General features: G+C 30.3%; 5 protein-coding genes across 10 annotated transcripts in view; 3 read left to right on the top strand and 2 right to left on the bottom strand.

Annotated features, from left to right (window-relative positions):
* The window catches only part of LOC111426529 (Tachykinin), a 32,970-nt gene extending 30,180 nt beyond the window's left edge, over positions 1 to 2,790 (bottom strand). Inside the window, exon 1 of the mRNA XM_071196191.1 lies at positions 2,642 to 2,790. The gene's annotated coding sequence lies outside the window, so the exon portion shown is untranslated. The remainder of the gene's footprint in view (positions 1 to 2,641) is intronic.
* A 1,072-nt stretch (positions 2,791 to 3,862) lies between these two features.
* On the top strand, positions 3,863 to 5,058 carry LOC111421437 (CDK2-associated protein 1). Its single transcript, XM_023054591.2, has one exon. The coding sequence runs from the start codon at positions 3,863 to 3,865 to the stop codon at positions 4,133 to 4,135; it is 273 nt and encodes a 90-aa protein (XP_022910359.1). The 3' UTR covers positions 4,136 to 5,058.
* LOC111421436 (protein C10) lies at positions 4,583 to 5,058 on the top strand. Its single transcript, XM_023054590.2, has one exon. It carries the CDS (start codon positions 4,583 to 4,585, stop codon positions 4,946 to 4,948), a length of 366 nt encoding a protein of 121 aa, XP_022910358.1. The 3' UTR covers positions 4,949 to 5,058.
* A 139-nt stretch (positions 5,059 to 5,197) lies between these two features.
* Positions 5,198 to 11,849, top strand: LOC111421435 (epsin homolog lqf). Of its 6 annotated transcripts, none has more exons than XR_011640467.1 (9): positions 5,198 to 5,405; positions 6,305 to 6,347; positions 6,454 to 6,819; positions 6,872 to 7,271; positions 7,331 to 7,451; positions 7,517 to 7,546; positions 7,603 to 8,050; positions 10,735 to 11,182; positions 11,302 to 11,849. XR_011640467.1 is itself a non-coding variant. In XM_023054588.2 (9 exons), coding segments are annotated over exons 2-9 (1,731 nt in total). In that variant the 5' UTR covers positions 5,198 to 5,405; positions 6,305 to 6,346; the 3' UTR covers positions 11,319 to 11,849. The 6 variants fall into 6 exon arrangements, 1 of the variants encoding a protein (XP_022910356.2); XM_023054588.2 differs by having other exon boundaries at positions 10,735 to 11,082; XR_011640468.1 differs by lacking the exon at positions 5,198 to 5,405 and adding an exon at positions 5,412 to 6,034.
* A 1,140-nt stretch (positions 11,850 to 12,989) lies between these two features.
* On the bottom strand, positions 12,990 to 18,450 carry LOC111421434 (nuclear pore complex protein Nup75). The gene is made up of 7 exons (XM_023054586.2): positions 18,343 to 18,450; positions 17,252 to 18,292; positions 13,995 to 14,110; positions 13,726 to 13,943; positions 13,451 to 13,669; positions 13,299 to 13,398; positions 12,990 to 13,250 (listed from the first exon to the last, which is right to left on the bottom strand). The coding sequence occupies exons 1-7, from the start codon at positions 18,364 to 18,366 to the stop codon at positions 13,031 to 13,033; spliced, it is 1,938 nt and encodes a 645-aa protein (XP_022910354.1). The 5' UTR covers positions 18,367 to 18,450; the 3' UTR covers positions 12,990 to 13,030.
* Between the last annotated feature and the right edge of the window lie 826 nt (positions 18,451 to 19,276).

The raw sequence follows: 19,276 nt of genomic DNA, 5'->3' as shown, positions 1-19,276 counted from the left end.
TGAATTTTGACTAAATTTTAAGGTATTTATTACAATTTTAATCGTTTTAAGCGATCATAACCTCACAGCAAAACCGCATTGAAAAATTTCTATTTTTTAAGCGATTTTAAGGTTAAAAACTGTTAAATTTTCTTAATTAAAAATAAAATCAAGATGATTTAAGATCTAGTTTAACCCTATAAATAATTATTTTGTTATTTAATTTCATAAATAATTTTTGTTTGGTTACATTTAGAGTAAAAAATTTAGGTTGCCGGATTGCCGTTGCTAAGCAACCAAGTAGATTTCAACGATTATAAAATGTCAAAAGCGTTTTAAGGTTTTTGAGTGAAATCAAAACAATTTGAAATGAATTTCAGGAAATTTTTAACTAATTCAAATTGGATTTTGACTAAATTTTAAGGTATTTATTACAATTTTAATACTTTTAAGCGATCTTAATCCCACAGCAAAACCGCATTGAAAAATTTCTGTTTTTTAAGCGATTTTAAGTTCAATGTTATGATGTCATCGAGAAATTGAACGATATAGATTCCAGAATACATATTTAGAAGCATTTTGAAAGTTTTGATATACCATGACAAGAGACGATGTTGAAGAAAACCAAAAGTGTTGTTCAGGACTATTGTAAATGATGTTTAAGGAAGCTGATAATACGGACAACGTCAAAGTATATCATAGTCGATGAAAGCCAAATACGATATTGAGATGTCAAACGACCGCATTTTGGACATATGGTTTAGCCGTCTTTAGAGACGTGCGGCTAAATCCGAATGATTTTAGTTCTAGTGATAATGCTAGTGTAAAACTATGTTGATAGTGAATACCCGGTATACTCACCATCAACATCCACCAACATCGTTCTGGAAAATACTTAAAACCGTTTCTACCAACCATTAATATCAATCCGTCTCTCAACAACGTCTCGGACACTCTTCAACATTATTAAACCAAGATTATAACATGAAACAACTTTCAATATCCACGTTAATCGTTTACATCATCTCAAATATCTCTCAATATTACTTTTATTAGGGTTTTTGACATATTAGATTATGACTCATGTCACGTTAGGAACTGAACCAAAAAGAAAATGGAAGTTGATATCCAAATAATAACTTTATTATCTCGTATCCTTAATTAAAATTAAAAAAAAAAACAAATGACGATAATAAATATCTGGGTTGGTTTTAAAGATAATATCATCGTGTTTGGTCTCATTTTAAAGAATTTTTAATGGAGATTAAGAATTTTTAATAATTAAATCATTTATAATTTTAATAATAAAAAATTGATAAATTAATCATAACAAAGCAAAAAAAATTCAATCAATCGATCCATCCTCGTTATTTTCTAAAGCAAATTTGGGAGTGTTTTCAGTAAAAAAATTGGTTCATTAAGCTCACATTTCATCACACAATCATCGTTTTCCATTGTAACCGAGTCAAATCCATTTATAAACCATTCATATCCATCCCGGTTGATATTTTTTTGAATAAATTTATCTCAAATTCGAAAAAATTTAAAAATAACGCTAATTTAGCAGTTAAAGATTTCGCAAGATCGATACGTTTTAGGTTATAATTACAACAAGGATTATGTATGTAAATGAAATGCGTAGTTGATCGTTTTAATCCGATTTAGATTAGAATTTAGTTTTCGCTTATAATAAAATAAGCCACGTGGTTTACGGAAATATTAATAAGTTTCGATTCGAGTCATTTTATTTATATTTTTGTTACGAAAAGAATTTGTCGTGTTTGAACGGTCACGATAAATTCTAAGATACGATTTAAAAGACATCTATATTCCAGTCGAGATTTTCCTTTTGAAATTGAACGTTTCGAAAGGAACTAGTTTATAGTATAGCTGATTCGACAATTTATAAATTTACCCGGATTTATTGCTTTCAACAAAATTTATTTAATGCACTTCAAATTCGAATGAAACAATGCTTTATCGCGAGATAAAGAAACTGTACTTAATTGACTTTAATAACTTGGATAAGTCGGAAATGTTGTGAATTAGAATTGGGGGTAATTCATAAAGTTTTCTAATTACTTCGAAACTTATTTTTGAAGAAGAAAATTCTTTTATTTTACAATTTTGAAAACGTCGCCGTTTTCAAATAACTGCTCAATTTCCTTCTTTCGCCTATCTTTTCGTCTATTTGCGAGTAATTTTACGCTTTCTGCGTTTTGTACCCGCATTTTCTCGCCAACTTTTCAAAATAGAAAAGCTCCGAGAAAATTGTCTGTTACTATTATTATTATTTTTTTCTTTTTTGTTGGAAATTGTGCTCACGAAAAGTTGTTGTTCTTGCAGTGAATGGGAAAGATTGCCTTTGGGGTGATATTCTTCCATTTTTCATTTTTTTTTCATTGTTGCAGATATCGTTATAAATAGAAAATGGAATCAAAAATTTATAAGAATACTTGAGTGCACTCTCTCGTGGGCAACCAATGAATTGGTAAGCGAATTTTACATTATTAATTAACTTTGATGACTTAAATTAACTAGCTATTTGATAGTTTCGAAACAAAATGCATTTTTTATGATTCAAAATGATCAATATTAAGCAATAAGCAAAGTGCTTTTTTATATTTTTGGTGGAGGAGCCGGATAAATTTTTTTTTCTTACCTTAAATGAACAAACTTTTTCGATTTTTCTTCAGACTCTTAATCGTATTCTTCTTTTTAGGTACTTGGAGAGATGTTTAAGAGAGACCTCGTTCGTTTCAGCTTTAATTTGTGGTGTTCTGCGATCCTCGCAGGTGCTAGGTGTTGAACTAAAACGCGCCAAAAGCGCTTCACCCCTTTTAATATAGAAAAGCGAACCTGCGTCCAATCCCGCGCTTCGAAACGAAAACGCGACGCCGACCAATCCCAACAACGACGTCGACGACGCCGACGACATCGTTGAGGTAACACTTTTTGTATTTCTTGTATAACCGGAAATTTATCAATGGGACTCCAACAAATTCCATTGTGCACCTACGCAATGTTTTACTAAAAAGAATGACTTGAAAAGGTTTTGATGAATTCATGAAACTTTTTGATTGATAGAGGCAATCGCATTTTTTTGAGCATCCACAAAACCATCTGGAAGTTGCATAAAAGAAATAAATCGTTAAATAACCTCATAAATATAAACAAACAATTTTTAAGTCAAATTGGCAGATTTATTTATGAGCTGATAATCAATAAATTATCTCCTGCACACAATTAACTTCAACAATGTGCCAATTATCGCTGATATCATTAACATACTTTTCTGGTACTACACAAACGTTTTAATGCTTTAACAAACAAATCCCAATGTAGATAAACGTTATTTTATGTGAGTATCGAAAAAAGCTTTTCAAAACCCAAGGTTTATTTGTAGAGCTTTTACTGATGGTTGTAATTACTATACATTTTTAATGATATCAAAAAGAAATTATTTATTTATTAAACAATTTACAGAAAACTGTAAAATCACGTCATTAATACATATGTAGTAATACCAAATTATTAGAGATGGGGCTACTTCAACGTTCTTAAAAAAAATTTTACGTTTTAATTTTAATATATTGATCAATTTTTAAATTAAAATTAAATAATTAATTAAATAAAGTTAATTCAATTAGAATTAAATTAATTTGGCTTAAAACGCCAACTTCACATTAGTTTACTTAATAATGTCACTTTTCTGTCAAAAAAAAACCGTTAACCAAATTATTTCACTTAATTTCATCTTTTATTAAAAATCCGATAATACATTACAAATCGATTAAAAAAGAAGCGAATTAATTAAATTAACCCCAATTTAATACTTCGAGAGAAAAAATTATTTCAACGAAACTAAACATAACCTCAAAAAATGGAAACCGTTGACATCCAAGCCGTTGAATCAAAATTAAGTGATGTAACAGTAACTGCAGTTCCCGTTCAAGGAAAAACGAATCAAACCCAACAACCGAATCAATCGAAATACGCTCAATTATTGGGGGTTATTGAGGAGATGGGTAGGGAAGTGCGCCCTACGTACGCTGGAAGTCGAAGTTCGGCTGAGAGATTAAAAAGGGGCATCGTACAGGCGAGAATATTAGTTAGGGAATGTTTGGTGGAAACGGAAAGAAGCGCAAGGCAGTGATTAAATAAATAAATATGAATTAATTTTTAAGATTACCGTGAGTACTTAAAAAAAATTGATTAACATTCCTTGATTACAAAGATTTCTTATTTATTTAGGCTAGGCACACACAGTCGATTCTATATATTAAGTTTTTAATCAGCTGTTTGTGCCTAGCAATAAAGAAACTTTATGTACCAAATATGTATACAAATATATACGCGTGTCTTAGTCAACAACTCTCAGGTTTCGAGTGAATTAGATTTATTTAAAACTAAGAAATAAATGTATTTTGTAATAATAATAATCATAAAATAAACTATTTTTAGTAAATTTTATGATTACTTTTTGACATGTGTCAAAAAACTAACTAAAATTCCCCTAAATAGTGTTAAATTCCCCTAAATCGCTAAAGATTCCTCTGAAACACCAAAACAAAGTTTATTTTAGTTGATTTATCACTTAAAAATGTCTAAAATTGATTCGATTCCGACGTTAACGACCGAAACGGCGATTGAAATACTTCAAAAGACGATAAACGAGCTGCAATCGTCGGAAAATACGAAAAAATTGGAAGAAGCCCGGGGAAACGTCGGTAATGAAATGTTAAAAATGATGCAGTTTTTGTTTCCGATTGTGATGCAAGTACAAATGGATGTTTTAAAAGATTTCGGGTTTCCCGAGGGACGTGAAGGTATTGTTAAGTTTGCACAAATGTTACGAAGCTTGGAGAGAGAAGAAGCTGAAGTTGCCCGATTACACGGTGTGATTAAAGCTTATTATTTACCTACGGTTAGTGTTAGCGCTTCGAACGAGAGTCCTGTTGATGAATAAAATGTTGTTTTTAAGTATTAACATTAAATTTATTTTAAAAAAATGATTTTTGAGGTTATATTTTTATAGGAATAAAATAATTTTAAAATAAAACTTAATTATTAAAAGAATTACTTTATTACTTACAATTTAATTTTATTTGTTATTAATTTTTTTATTTTAATTGGTACGAATTCGTTTTAGCAATAATGAAGTTTATACAAATTGAAATTTAGATCATTTGAACATAGGTCGCCATATTTGTAAAATCCTCCAACTTGTCAAAAAGTTCAGAAGAATGTTAAGTGTCGCTCTAAAAGGATTTAATTGTTCAAAAAGTATAAAAATATCATTAAATAATTAATAGTTTTAAGTGATTATTGTGTGAAATAGGCCGTGTTATCAACGGGTGCATTATTAAACGGTTAAAGCACTAAATAAAGCTCAAAAAGGGTTTTTAGGCCAACCTTAAAACGATGTAAGTTGTAACCCATCTAACTGTTTTGTGAGTTTTTTGTACGTTTTCGATTTATTTACAACGTTTAATCATATAAAACATCGTAATTTAAAACCCTCCAAGTTTAAATATGGATTTTTCCTTTCTTAATCCGATTATTCACGAAATTAAAAACGTCATTATTAATTCTATTTTCCTGGAAATTTTACTGTTTTATTCTCTTATCTGCATTATCTTAACGTTATCTATATTTTATCTAACCAAATTTTTATTTACTTTGTTTAAATCGTCCGAGAAAGTTTTTTCTCCTGTAGCTTTCTAATTGAATAAAGGACTCAGTTATTTTTGTTCCGTTTTAAAAACGTAAATAATTCACCAAGGTCATCGAATCAACACGAATTTCTTCGAATATCAATTTCCAAGTAACATTTTTAAACTTAATTACAATTTTTAAGTCATTTAAGACCTCAATTTAAGTTTATTATCGATTTAAACGATCTGATTCAATGTAAAATATTGATAAAATCGATAAATGTGTTTTTAGTAAATAAATAAGTGTTGATAGTGATGATTAATCACATGACACAGTGATAATGTTTTTTAACAACAAATTACTTTAAAAATGCAAATAGTTTTTTTAATTATTTAAGGTTGGTTGCACTTTTTTTTATTTAGTTCTAAAAAAATTAAATGTCAATTTTGACATTTAACATTTTTTGATTAAAAGTAACAAATAGGGTAAGTTCTAATTTTTAACTAGTTAACTACTAATACTAAAATTAATTAATTAACCAACCGGGTGCATGCTAATTATTCATTTAATTAATTTCATTAACCCCTAATTTAATTAACACCTACACGGGACTAATTAAAAGCATGTCGCCTTATTTAATGAGTCTAAATCTAAGTTTTTTTGGCAGATCTACAAGAAATAAGGAATTTTTGAACGAGTTAGCGTAAAAAGTAAGTCCGAAAGACTTCAATCCACAATTTGTATCAATTTTTTTTTATAGCCTTACTTTTTATTATCTAATTTTTTTATCTAATTCATTTTTTTCTGTTATTTTAGTGCGTCGGAATAGTGAAATGCAAGTAAACGTGGCGGGCTTAAGGCGTAACCTGAAAAACCTGGCCCATAATTATTCGGACGCTCAGAGAAAGGTGCGCGAGGCGACTTCGAATGACCCATGGGGCCCAAGCAGTACGATTATGGCCGAAATCGCCGATTTAACCTACAACGTTGTCGCGTACACGGAAATTATGCAAATGATTTGGAAACGATTGAACGATCATGGTAAAAATTGGCGGCACGTTTACAAAGCTTTGGTGCTGTTGGAATATTTAATTAAAACCGGAACGGAAAAAGTCGCGCAACAATGCAAGGAGAATATTTTCGCGATTAAAACATTAAAAGATTTTCAGTATTTAGAAGAAGGTACTTAAATCAAATTAAAAATTGAAATAAATTTAATTGTTTTTAATTTTAGGTAAAGATCAAGGTCAAAATGTTCGCGAGAAAGCTAAACAACTTGCTAATTTACTTCAGGACGATGAGAAATTGAAAAACGAACGCGCTCGTGCGTTAAAGGCGAAGGAACGTTTTGCTCAAACCGCCTCGGCATTTGGAAGCGACGGAGGTCTCGATACCCCATCAAGCCCCCGATATCCAGCTTTTAGAGGTTCCGAATGGAGCAATAGTCGCGATAGTGGGGGTGAGTTACCTCGCGATTTAGAAGTGGCGCGCCCCCAAACAGCTGGCGAAGAAGAATTACAGCTTCAATTGGCTTTAGCCATGTCTCGGGAGGAAGCGGAACAAGAAGAACAAAAAAGACGTTCGGATGATGTTAGATTACAGTTAGCTTTGAGTCAGAGTCAACAAGATTTTAAGTAAATTTTTAATTATGATTTTATTATTTATTATTAATTAATTAATCGGTTGTTATTAGACAACAACAAGAGCATCACCATAAAGATAAACATAGTCACATGGTTGATTTATTGGATGTTAATTTATCTGAGGGGGCTTCTGTGGACCCGTGGGGTATCCCCCAACCACCAAGACAACAGGTAACGTTTTAGCTTATTTTATTTTGGGTTAAAAACATTTTATTACAATTTATGCTGCTTAAAAGTCTTCGGATGAAGACTTGTTTGAGGATTCAGTGAGTACTTTGGAGATTTTAATTTAAAATAATAAATTTATTTTCTTTTTAACTAGAATTCAAGCCCTTGGCATCCAAACTCGTCGATTTCTCCACCTAATCATCATCATCACCATCCGGTGCCTCCTCCGATAGGTGATCCTTGGTTACCTTCAAGCTCGTTAAGTCCAACTCCAGGTCTTGGAGCGGATCCTTGGAGTTCTAAAACGATTCAAAATGTTGTCCCGGAATTGCCGCCGAGAGCTCACGATCCTTGGAGTCCGACAAGCCCCGTTTCATCAACCGATTTAGACGAATTTGATATAATTTCAAATCGGAACCAAACGAAGCGCGATTCGTCGCCGAAAACGAATGGGAATGAGCCGAAAAATGATCCGTTTGAGGTTGATTTATTAGGAGATGCGATTGGGAGTGTTAATGTTTCAACCGGGGCCACAAAAAAGACGCCACACGCGTTTTTAGGGGAAAATTCATCTTTGGTTAATTTAGATAATTTGGTTACAAGTAAGAAATTTTTATTTAATTGAATTATTTCAGAAAGGGACTAAGAAACTGAAAAAAACGTAAAAAAAAGACATATTTTTCAATTTAAAGAGTGTTCACGACATTTTTTATTACAAATTGCATATACAGATATGTAGATTGCTGATGACTAACACATGTCAAAAATACAAAAATTGTTTAAATAATTTGCACCCAAAGATAAATTACGTCACTAATTAGATAGATTCGTAAATTTTTAAAAACTCGATAACTGACAGACTAATTATAATTATTTGAAACGTTAAAATTTCAACAAATGTCAATTTAATTTAATTTTTAGGACCTTCTAAAGGTTTGACATTAAAAAAACGTAAACAAATTCTTTTTTCGTATGATTTAAGCATAAATTAATTAATTTTCATAAAAAAATATACCTATGACGTTTCATAAAATTGACGTTTAATTTTGACAAATTGTTGTGAAGTTGGTTACAGTTGGTACCATTGAATTTGTGTCACATTGACGTTTAAATTTAATTCAAAAATGTATTTGATTTATGGAATCAATTTCAAAAGTAGTCGTGAACGAAGTATAGTATTTCAAATTGAATGCAGCACCGCCAAGGGGATTGTAATAAAAGTAATTTTAATAAACCGCGAAATTTGAATGTGTTCGTTATATTTATATATATATATATACATATGTATGATACAATGCCTGAGTTCAATTATACTCAGGTTTCCACTTCTTAGTTTAATTGATAAATAGAACACAATAGTTTATTAAATAAATTTTTTTTTCTTTAAAAAAATATAACCAACTTGAACAGCCAATGTGTTCTTAGAATTTAGTTTTCTAGTTTTACCTTTTGTATGTTATTTATCCTTTTACAAAAGTTGAACAAAATTAATTTTACAAACATATTTATTATAAAGTTTGTGATGTCTTCTTTATGGAAAAGAAATGTAAAGTTAACATTATGACATATGACACTGACGTCGATTTCTGGTATATATAAATAATTACACAGCAAATTGTGTATAGCATCGCCATCTAGTGGATTGTTATAGTAACTAAAATTCCGACTTTATTTTATACCTATCAAGAAATCATACCCTGGTGCTAGTGTAAAACTAGAACTAGAAAGTATCTATCTATATACTTGACAAATACATGTCATCAAATAACTTTATAACCTATTTGTTAAGTTTGACGTACAATTTCATAGCCGACTACTGAATTTTCGCTTATTTTAAGTAACTACGAAATCCGTGTCTTTAGTTATTTAAGTTTTTTTATGAAAACGACAAAGTTTTTTAAAAATTAATAAGAGTAAGAAAAGTTTTAGAATGAAATTCCACATGAAATGAAGTAGTAATGTATTAAATCCGCCAGAAGGTTAACAAAATCTGTCGAAATTTACTCATCATTTAATCAACCGTTTGAAATGTCTTAATTGAGTTCAATTTGCTACCCATTAATACCCTTGGTACACTCATAACCAAATTTGGCTTTTCTAGCTTAATGTACTACGAAAATATTGAATTTTTAAAAAATTTAAGAGCCAACTTTGTAGCCCTATAACTCCTCAGGTGTACAACTTAGTGTAGAAGTAAGTTACGTTAAATCATCTTAATTTATTGTCCTCTACATGTCCCTGCTCTGTGTCGGTTCTTATGTGAATCACCTTGAAAATAAAAGAAACAATATTTAGCTTTCTTTAAACAATTAGTAGTCTTTCCAGCAATATTTAGCATTCTGTAAGTAGTTAATAGTCTTTTGAAAACAGTATCTTTTTTTTCCAAGCAAATAGTAGTTTCTCCCAGCAGTATTTAGTCTTCTCCAAACAGGTCGTAATCTTTTCTAATAGTATATAGCGCTCTGAAAGCAATAAGTTGTCTTATGGAAGCAGTATCTCGTCTTTCCAATGAGTTTGTAGTTGTTTGTTAGCACTATTTAGTCTTCTCCAAGCAAATTGTAATCTTTTCCACCAGTATCTAGGAATTTGGAAGCAGTAGATATCTTTTTTGGAGAGCATATCTCTTCTTTCCAAGTAGTTATTAGTATTTAGCATTCTGGCAGCATTAGGTAGCTTTTTGTGAAGCATATCTCTTCTTTCCATGCAGTTATTAGTCTTTTCCAGCAGTATGTAACATTCTGGAAGCGGTAGGTAGCTTTTTGGAAAGCATATCTCTTCTCGTATGAAAGCAATAAGTAGTCTTGGAAGCAGTATTCCTCTTGTCCAAGTAAGTCAAAACCTTTAACAGCAGTGTTTAGCGTTTTGAAAGCAATAGGTGTTATTTTGAAAACAGTATCTGGTCTTTTCCAAGTAAGTTGTGGTCTTTTTCTGCAGTATCTAGCATTTTAGAAGCAGTAAGTAACTTTTTGAAATAGTATTTCCTCTTTCCAAGCAGTTTTTAGTCTTACTACCAGTATTTAATTTTCTGATAGCAATAATTACTCTTTTTCCAACAGTTTCTTAAGACGGCTAAACCCAAATAATTCTAGTTCTTGGTCTAGCGCTGCATAACAATTAAAACTAGAATTAACACTAGACCTAGAACTAGTAGCTAAACCCAAATGTTTCTGGTTCTAATGTTAGATCTATTAACTTATCTCAAAATTGTCAAAAATGTTACTTAGCCCCTTTCTGAAATAAACAATTCAATTAATTTTAATAAATAAATAATTGAAATTATTTGTAGGTAAACCAATGAACTCCTCGCAAGCTCCGAATCCATTCTCGGAACAACCGCAAGCGGCTCAAAGACAAATATTTAATACTCCGGCTCCGAAACCGTCCATGAATGAGATTAAAAGTGCCCCATTTGGACCTCCGATGGTGGCGCCAATATCAAATCCGGCATATAATCCAAATAGTTTAGGTTTTGGGTCTTATGGTGCTAATACGAATAATGGACAATTCGGCGCTCCGTCGCCGGTTTTTGGCGCGAGCACCCAACAAATTCAATCACAACAACCGCCGATTCAAGATCCGTGGAAGCCGGTTCAGGCCACCAATTCGAATTTGGGCGCCCCATGGATGAAACAAGGTGAAACACAGGCGGCCAATCCGTTTTTGTCGTAATCTAAGAGAAGTTATGTTTTTAATGGGGGGTTTAAGTTTTTTGTTTTAAGGTTATTTTTGTTTGGGTAAGTTTTATTAATTTCTTTTTTATTTAAAATCTCTTTTAACTGTATAAAAATAATTTTAATCATTTTGGTATTAATTTATTTCGCGAGATGAATAATTTTGGTTTTAATTTTTCCAGGCTACACATTTTACTGAGCCCAATCTACAAACAACAAAAAAGTTTTTCATCCGTAAATCAATTTTAACACTTAACTATAAGTCCTTATATACTTTGTTCATATAATTCATTTTTTAAGCCGAAAGTTGAAAGAAGGACACCAACGATATCTTTATTTAAATCTAAAGAATTAATTTAAAGAAAATGAAAACATCGAACACAGATAACTTTTTAATTAATTCCTTTTTATTATTATTATTATTTATTTCTTCTGCTTTTGTACATACAAAAAATCAAAAAAGAAGTTACGAATTGAATTGACGATGATAAAAATAGAGGTTTAAGTGTACATATATATAAAAAAAATATTGAACTATTGTGTATTAATTAATTCAATAATATTATTTACGTATCGTGTTAATTTTTAATCGAAAAGAAAGAATAATAGATGCGAGGAGGGTAAAATATTGAATAAACTATATGTATATTGTATTATTAACGTACATACAACAAATATTTTCACTTACATTGGTACATTTGATGAGATTAAAGCTGAAAAATGGTTTAAATATGTTTTTTTATAAATCCGATCTTTCATCATTTTCCAATAATCCATCCATAACCTCTTTATTCAAAATTAATACACAAATTAGATATTTTTTTTATTTTTAAATACAACTATTAATAAACCATCCTTAAATCAGGACGTAATTAGGTACTTCTTTATTATTAAAAGCCTCTTTTAGTCAAACCAAATTTATCATGAAGAAATTATATCAAATTTTTAATATTTTCTTATATTTAAATAGCTTATCTTTTTAATTAAATTCTTTGTTGCTAAAAATCTAATTTATGATTACTTTTACAACAAAAACAACATTAACATTTTGATTATAAAGCATATTATATTTTTTATTTAGTTTCAAATTGTGGTTATGTTACTTTGTTTATATTTTTATGTCAAACTTTAATTATTTCAAGTTGGCAGTTTTGATTTTCAATTAAATGTCAAAACATAACCTCAAAAAATTCATAAATTAGGTTATAATCAACATAAAACCAAAATAATGAGAATACATCTTTAATTACAAGAAATAACATTACTGTAAGTAATTTTATTAAACTCTAATTATTTTAACCCTTTAAAGACCAAGACTGTACATATACAGTGAATTTTACTTAAGATGCTATATACAAAAATATATTTCCATAGAAAATAGGGCATGTGTATAAAAATATACAACAATTTAGCGATCAATAACAAATAAAACTAGACTAACAGTAGAACTAGAAACATTTCATTTAGTTAGCATAAAATATCACTATGTTGCATATTTTTATTGAACTAGAACTAACACTAGACATAGAATTAGGTAGTTCTAGTTTTAATCGTTATGCAGCACTAAAGATGTTCTTCTTATTAATTAGATTCTTTGTTGTTGAAAATCTAATTTATGATTACTTTTACAACAAAAATAACGTAACATTCGTATTTAGTTTCAAATTGAGGTTATGTCACTTTGTTTATATTTTAATACCAACTTTAAATGATTTTAAGTTGGCAGTATCGATTTTCATTTAAAATTTAAACGTCAAAACATAACCTCAAAAAATATTAATTCTTATAAATTAATTTCGAAATAACGCAAAAACAAAGTGAAATGAGAACCACATCTTTAATTACAAGAAAAACCAATGACGTATGTAAGTAAATTGAAAAAAATCTTTATTTTTAAATACTAACATATTATTACATTAAATGTTGAGCTTCGAAAGTTAAACTTTTCCCCAAATTCCTCGCCAAACCCAACCTGATTAATTCAACTTTGTTTTCTAACGCGGCGAAAGATCGGTTAATATCGAGTTTTTCCTCCAAAAAATTTAATAGTGTGAACGTATCGTTTGATGAAAATACTAAAACGTCGCTTTCAAGTAAGGGTAAGGCATCTATAAAAAGTGTTGGCCAAAAACTGAAACTCGCAAATTAATAGAAAATACGTTAAATAATTAAAACTTACTATTTCGGTGTAATCCTCGAAGATATCAACGAAACAAGTAACATACCGGCTTCTTTATATTTTTTTTCGGCGTATATTTTATGAAATTCGCTGTATTTCCCTAATTTTTAAAAATTTTATTTATAAAGTAAACAAATATTTTAAAATCTTACCCAAAAAAGTTAACCGATCACTAACCAACATTCCAGGTCCCAAATTATACAATAAATCGGAATTCTTTAATGTACCTTTTTTGACATACTCTGTTAAAAATTTATCCGCAATTTGAGAGGCGAAATTTGCATCTTGAGATTTTAACGCCCAATTCAACGCGGTTCCGCTCCTTTTCCGTGTTAAAGCAATATTACTTTGGATTTTACACATAGATTGACCTTAATTAAAAAAACCGGATATAAATGTCATTTTATTTTGAGGTTAATCTTATTACTTATGTCAAACATATCCCGCTTTAAAGCTTCCTTAATAATTTTACGAGTCTTTAATTCATTATTGGATTTAATTCGAGGTAATAACAACGCAATTGTGTTTAAACCATCCGTTGGGCAATAATCTAAATACGAAAGTCCTAATTGCCATAAACTTGTATGCGACATCATTAAGGTTCCGTATTCTAATAGTTGTGATTCTCGTAATCGATCACTTAACCTTAAAAAATTAAATTAACTCAATTTATTTGGGGTATTCGAATTTTTTTACCCAATATTTCCTTCTCCTTTATCTAAAATATCCAAACAACCCGAATGATAAAATAAATCGGTTAAATGGGTGACGAACCAACCGTTTTCATTCATATGTTGAACTTCTTTCATAACCTAAAATAAAATTAATGTTGAAGGTTAAAATCACATTAAGCAATGTTAACCATGTATTTTCAGTTATTTTCGCTAAACTAGGTGAGATTACAACGTATATTTACGGATGAAACACCCTTCTTTTTTTTTAGGGTTTCGATGCATAACGACTAACTAGCTATCGTTAGATAGACTGTGTGTCAATAGACTTTGTGTTAATACTAGAACTAAGTCTAAATCGAAAACTAGAAACATTCGGATTTAGCCGCACGTCTTTTAAGACGGCTAAACCTGAATGATTCTAGTTCTAGGTCTTGTGTTAGTTATAGTGTAAAACTAGAACTAACACTAGAACTAGAAATTATTTTAAATTTAAACCCGATATTTTCTAGTTCTAGGTCTAGTGTTAGTTCTAGTGTTAGTTCAATAGAAATGTACAATAATCTAACACTGATAACAACTAAAACTAGTCTTAACACTAGCACTAGAACTAACACTAAACCCAGAACTAGAAGCATTCGGGTTTAGCCGCACGTCTTTCAAGACGGCTAAACCCGAATGATTCTAGATCTAGATCTTGTGTTAGTTCTAGTAATAGTGCTAGTGTAAAACTAGAACTAACACTAATTTCTATGTTCTAGCTTCTATATTTCTAGTTCTAGTGTTATTTTTAGTGATAGTGCTAGTGTAAAACTAGAACTAACACTAGATCAAAGATTAAACAAGATGGGACGCTTCGTGTCTGCACTTTTGAGGTAGGGCTGCCATTTTTTATGACCTTGAACGCTAGTTTGTTATTGTCAGGACATTTAAATTGGAATGTCTTGTATCTCTTTTCAAAAACTAGAATTTGTCACTCTAGAGTCGCAGCTTGTATAGGTTAGAATATACCAACTGTCACATTTGTAGGTTAGGTTTGTTATTGTCAGGACATTTAAATTGGAATGTTTTCTATCTCTTTTCAAAACTAGAGTTTCTCACTCTAGCGTTGCATCTTGTTTACTCTTTAATCTTTGACTAGTCCTAGAAAGGAATTTACAACCCACCCTCTGCTCCTTGCCTAATCTGAAATTTGAGAAATTCGCACTGGTTTAAATGTTAATTAACTAACCTAACTCAAAGTGGAATTTCTACACAAAATTCTGATATAAATCAGTAAATTAGGTGAAGCCGAATGTAACGTTTAAAGAGGGGCGCCCTACTCCCCTCTAAAACGATATGGAAGAAGAATCGAATGTTGTAGCAGTAATTTTTAAATCTGTAATCACTCAACAGAAGAATAGTTTCAATAAATAGTCTTCAGCCAGTAGTATTGTAATCTCCAAGTACTTAGTAGTGTTTTGGCAGCAGTATACAGAGTAATTCAAATTCGACCCTCACCATTGGGATCTCAGAAACCATAAGAGATACAGAAATGGTTAAATGGGTATCTTAGAGTTCATCATTTTTCAACAAAGTTTTTGGATCTAGCCGTTTTAGTTTTTAAAATATGGCCGAAAAACAAAAAAATGACTGTAACTTCTTTATTTTTCATGAATCTGAAAAATCATTCTTAAGGCAACTTTTTATGAAAAATGCCATAACACAACTAGAAATTTTCTCCGACGTTTCGTTTTCGTGAAACTATCATCAGGTTTACTATTTTTTTGAATAATTCCATGTTTTTTTTAAATGAAATACATTGTGTGACATATCATTGAAATCAGAATTAATTGTCCTATTTTTTGGTGTGAAAATCAAATATGGCGTTCATAAGAAAATATCAACCTGATGATAGTTTCACGAAAACGAAACGTCGGAGAAAATTTCTAGTTGTGTCATGACATTTTTCATACAAAGTTGCCCTAAGAATGTTTTTTCAGATTCACGAAGAAACGAAAAATAAAGAAGTTATAGGCAAAAAATAAAGAAGTAATTTTTCAGCCATATTTTAAAAACTAAAACGGCTGGACCCAAATTGCCCCCATTTAACCATTTCTGTATCTCTTCTGGTTTCTGAGATCCCAATGGTGGGGGTCGAATTTGAATTACCCTGTATAGTCTTCTGAAAGCATTAAATAGTCGTTGCCAACAATATCTAACATTCTCCAAGCTATTAGTAGTCTTTCCAACAATATTTAACAATCTGAAAGTAGTTAATAGTCTTTTAGAAACACTATCTTGTCTTTCCAAGCAGATAATAGTTCTCCCAGCAGTATTTAGTCTTCTCCAAACAGGTCATAATTTTTTCTAGTAGTATATAGCGCTCTGAAAGCAGTAAGTAGTCTTACGGAAGCAATATATTGTCTTTCCAATCACTTTATAGTTGTTTGTTAGTACCATCTAGTCTTCTCCAAGCAGATTGTAATCTTTTCCACCAGTATTTAGCTTTTTGGGAAGCACATCTCTTCTTTCCAAGCAGTTATTACTCTTTTCCAGCAGTATCTAACATTCTAGAAGCGGTAGGTAGTTTTTCAAACAATTATTAAAGTCTTTGAAAGCAATAAGTAGGCTTGGAAGCAGTATTTCAAAACCTTTAACAGCAGTGTTTAGCGTTTTGGAAGCAATACATAGTATTTTGAAAACAGTATCTAGTCTTTTCCAAGTAAGTTGTGGTCTTTTTCTACAGTATCTAGTATTTTCGAAGCAGTAAGTAACTTTTTGAAATAATATTTTTCTTTCCAAGCAGTTTTTAGTCTTTTACTAGCAATATTTAATCTTCTGATAGCAATAATTAATCTTTTGCCAACAGCATCTAGCACTCAGGAACCAATAAGTTAAAGAGGGGGATAGATTTTAAGTTATTTTTAGTTTATAGATGGTAAACACCGACATTTTAGTCGTTGTGCGTCGAAAACCTAAGACACAATCGTATTTCACCCGAAAATATGCGTTTAAGTTGATGACGTCACAAAAAGTGACGTCACGTCGAAACTTTAAAGTGATTTTTCGCATTTTTTACACTTTTCCCGTCGATTAAAAAAAATGTCGATTATTTAGGCGACATGATGATTCTTGAATTATACATTATCCCCTTTTATTAATGAAAATAAAATCATTTACTCAGAATTTCCAGTTTTCAATTTCGACCAGAAATTGACAGTTTTAAATTTGGTTAGGAAAAGATGGACGATTTTAAGGAGTACCAACCAAATTAATCAAAAATTAATGAATTAAATTTACCTGTAAAATATCTCCTTCCATAGCAGCCAAAATAACTTTATCTAAATGTTTAATTTTGTCTTTAACCCCCATCATATGAATACATTTCTTTGCTAAGCGCCCAAGTTCAAAATTTCTCACCAATGGTTCATTAAAAACTAACCAACCAACTAAAAATTCGTACCAAGTTTCACATTGCCCAATAACTTGATACCAAGCATTTTCATCGCCAACGGTTAGCTTCATTAAAAATTCCAAACATGTATTCCCCTCGAAAAGCTTTGCGTCGAGTTTCGAGCGAGTTTCAACTTGCCAATGTTTAAAACGCAACTTAAACTCGGTGTTTGAATGTTTCCTCGACGATATTAGATTTGGGAATGATTTTAAAATTTCAATAACCATTTGGAAATCAACCGATGAGGAATTTGGGTGTAGATTTAATAAAGAACATGTTACATCGAGTTTTCCTTGTAATAAAGTTCCAATAACCGTTTCCCAATAATTTTGATTAATATCCGGGTTTAAAATGTTATTTTCATTCAAAAATTCCGTTGATTTTTTTTCGTATTTCGGGAAATGAAATTGGACCCAATTTAGGAGATTCAACAAAAAATTTTCTTTCGTTCTCTTGATAAATAAGATCTCACATAAATGCCAAATACACTCAATCGAATAAAATATCATAATTAAACTCTCCAATTCATTTTTATCCCCGTTATTTCTTAATAAATCTTCTTGCAAATTCTCCAAACATTCTCTTATAACGGATCGATATTGCAAACTAACTTGAACCAATTCTTCGTAATCAACACGCTTTGAAATCATTAACGTTTGCAGATTTAAGAAAATCCCATTTGATTCGTTGAGTAATTTACGTAAAACTTCATTGTAAAGGATCACTTCTTTCCGAATATGAAAAATTGAGGTATTTGTTGGGTGAAAAGGGGTCGTGGTGTCTTTTTGTTGAAGCTTCTTAAATTGGTACGGAAAAATTGATACATCATTCATTGAAATAAAACTTGCAGATATCCCAGAACGTTTACAAAGATCATTTGGAATTAACTAAAAGATAAATTAAATGAATTTTTAATCAATTTGGTGTACAAACTTACAATCATCGTCTCTTTTGAAGACATTTTAATCTTGTAAATAAACGCGCTTCTTTATAACAAACATAACCTCTAATATGTCACTTTTTTTTTGAGGTTAAGTAAATTATTTATTCTTATTTTTGATCTTTTTTTAATTAATTTTTAAGATAATGTTTGTAAATACTTAAAAATAATTAGTAACATTTTAAATATTAATTTATAAGTAAATTGTATCCTTGTTTATAGATTTACAATTGTATGAATTAAATTGCAGGAATCTGTAATTTGGGTTGCATAACGTGTATAATCTGTGATTTTGACTTATCATATTTATTTTCTATATAGTAACAGTGCTATACTCTGTTTTTAAACCAGGAGGAGTATTTTAAATTTGTCACCAGATTGGTTGAATGCGAGGAAGGTTCACACACAGGCAATTTTGAATTTTGATTTTGAATTTGAAGGTTAGGTTATTGATAATTCGACAGTTTCGTGTCATTATTGTATATTTTGTGTTCTTAAACCCTTTTTTATTATATTTTGAAATAAATACACTCATAACTTCAATGTTAATTTGTATGTATAGTGTTGACGATAACAAACGAAAATAAATACAATAATAAGTAAATAAATAAATAATAATTATTAATTTAAATTTACCGCCAAAATATCTAGTGATATTCTCTGGTGATTTTTCCCAGTGTAAATCTGACTTTCGCGTTTACTCCTCCTGGTTTAAAAACAGAGTATAGTTCTAGTGCAAGTGTTAGTTCTAATTTTAATTGTTATTCAGCGCTAAGTTGTATATTTTTAAGTTTCGGGTTTAGCCCTGTGTCTTCAGATGCAAAATGTTAGGTAAGGTTAGTTTTGTTTACAAACATGAATTATACCATGAAGTATTCTTTAGCAATTAGTAATGGCAATTATAGCGTGAAGTTTTCTTTTGTAATGTCAA

This window comes from Onthophagus taurus, chromosome 5, assembly GCF_036711975.1.
Source record: "Onthophagus taurus isolate NC chromosome 5, IU_Otau_3.0, whole genome shotgun sequence".
Classification (NCBI taxonomy): domain Eukaryota; kingdom Metazoa; phylum Arthropoda; class Insecta; order Coleoptera; family Scarabaeidae; genus Onthophagus; species Onthophagus taurus.
Note: the sequence above shows the minus strand (reverse complement) of the source record. Positions and strands in the feature narration are given on the sequence as shown.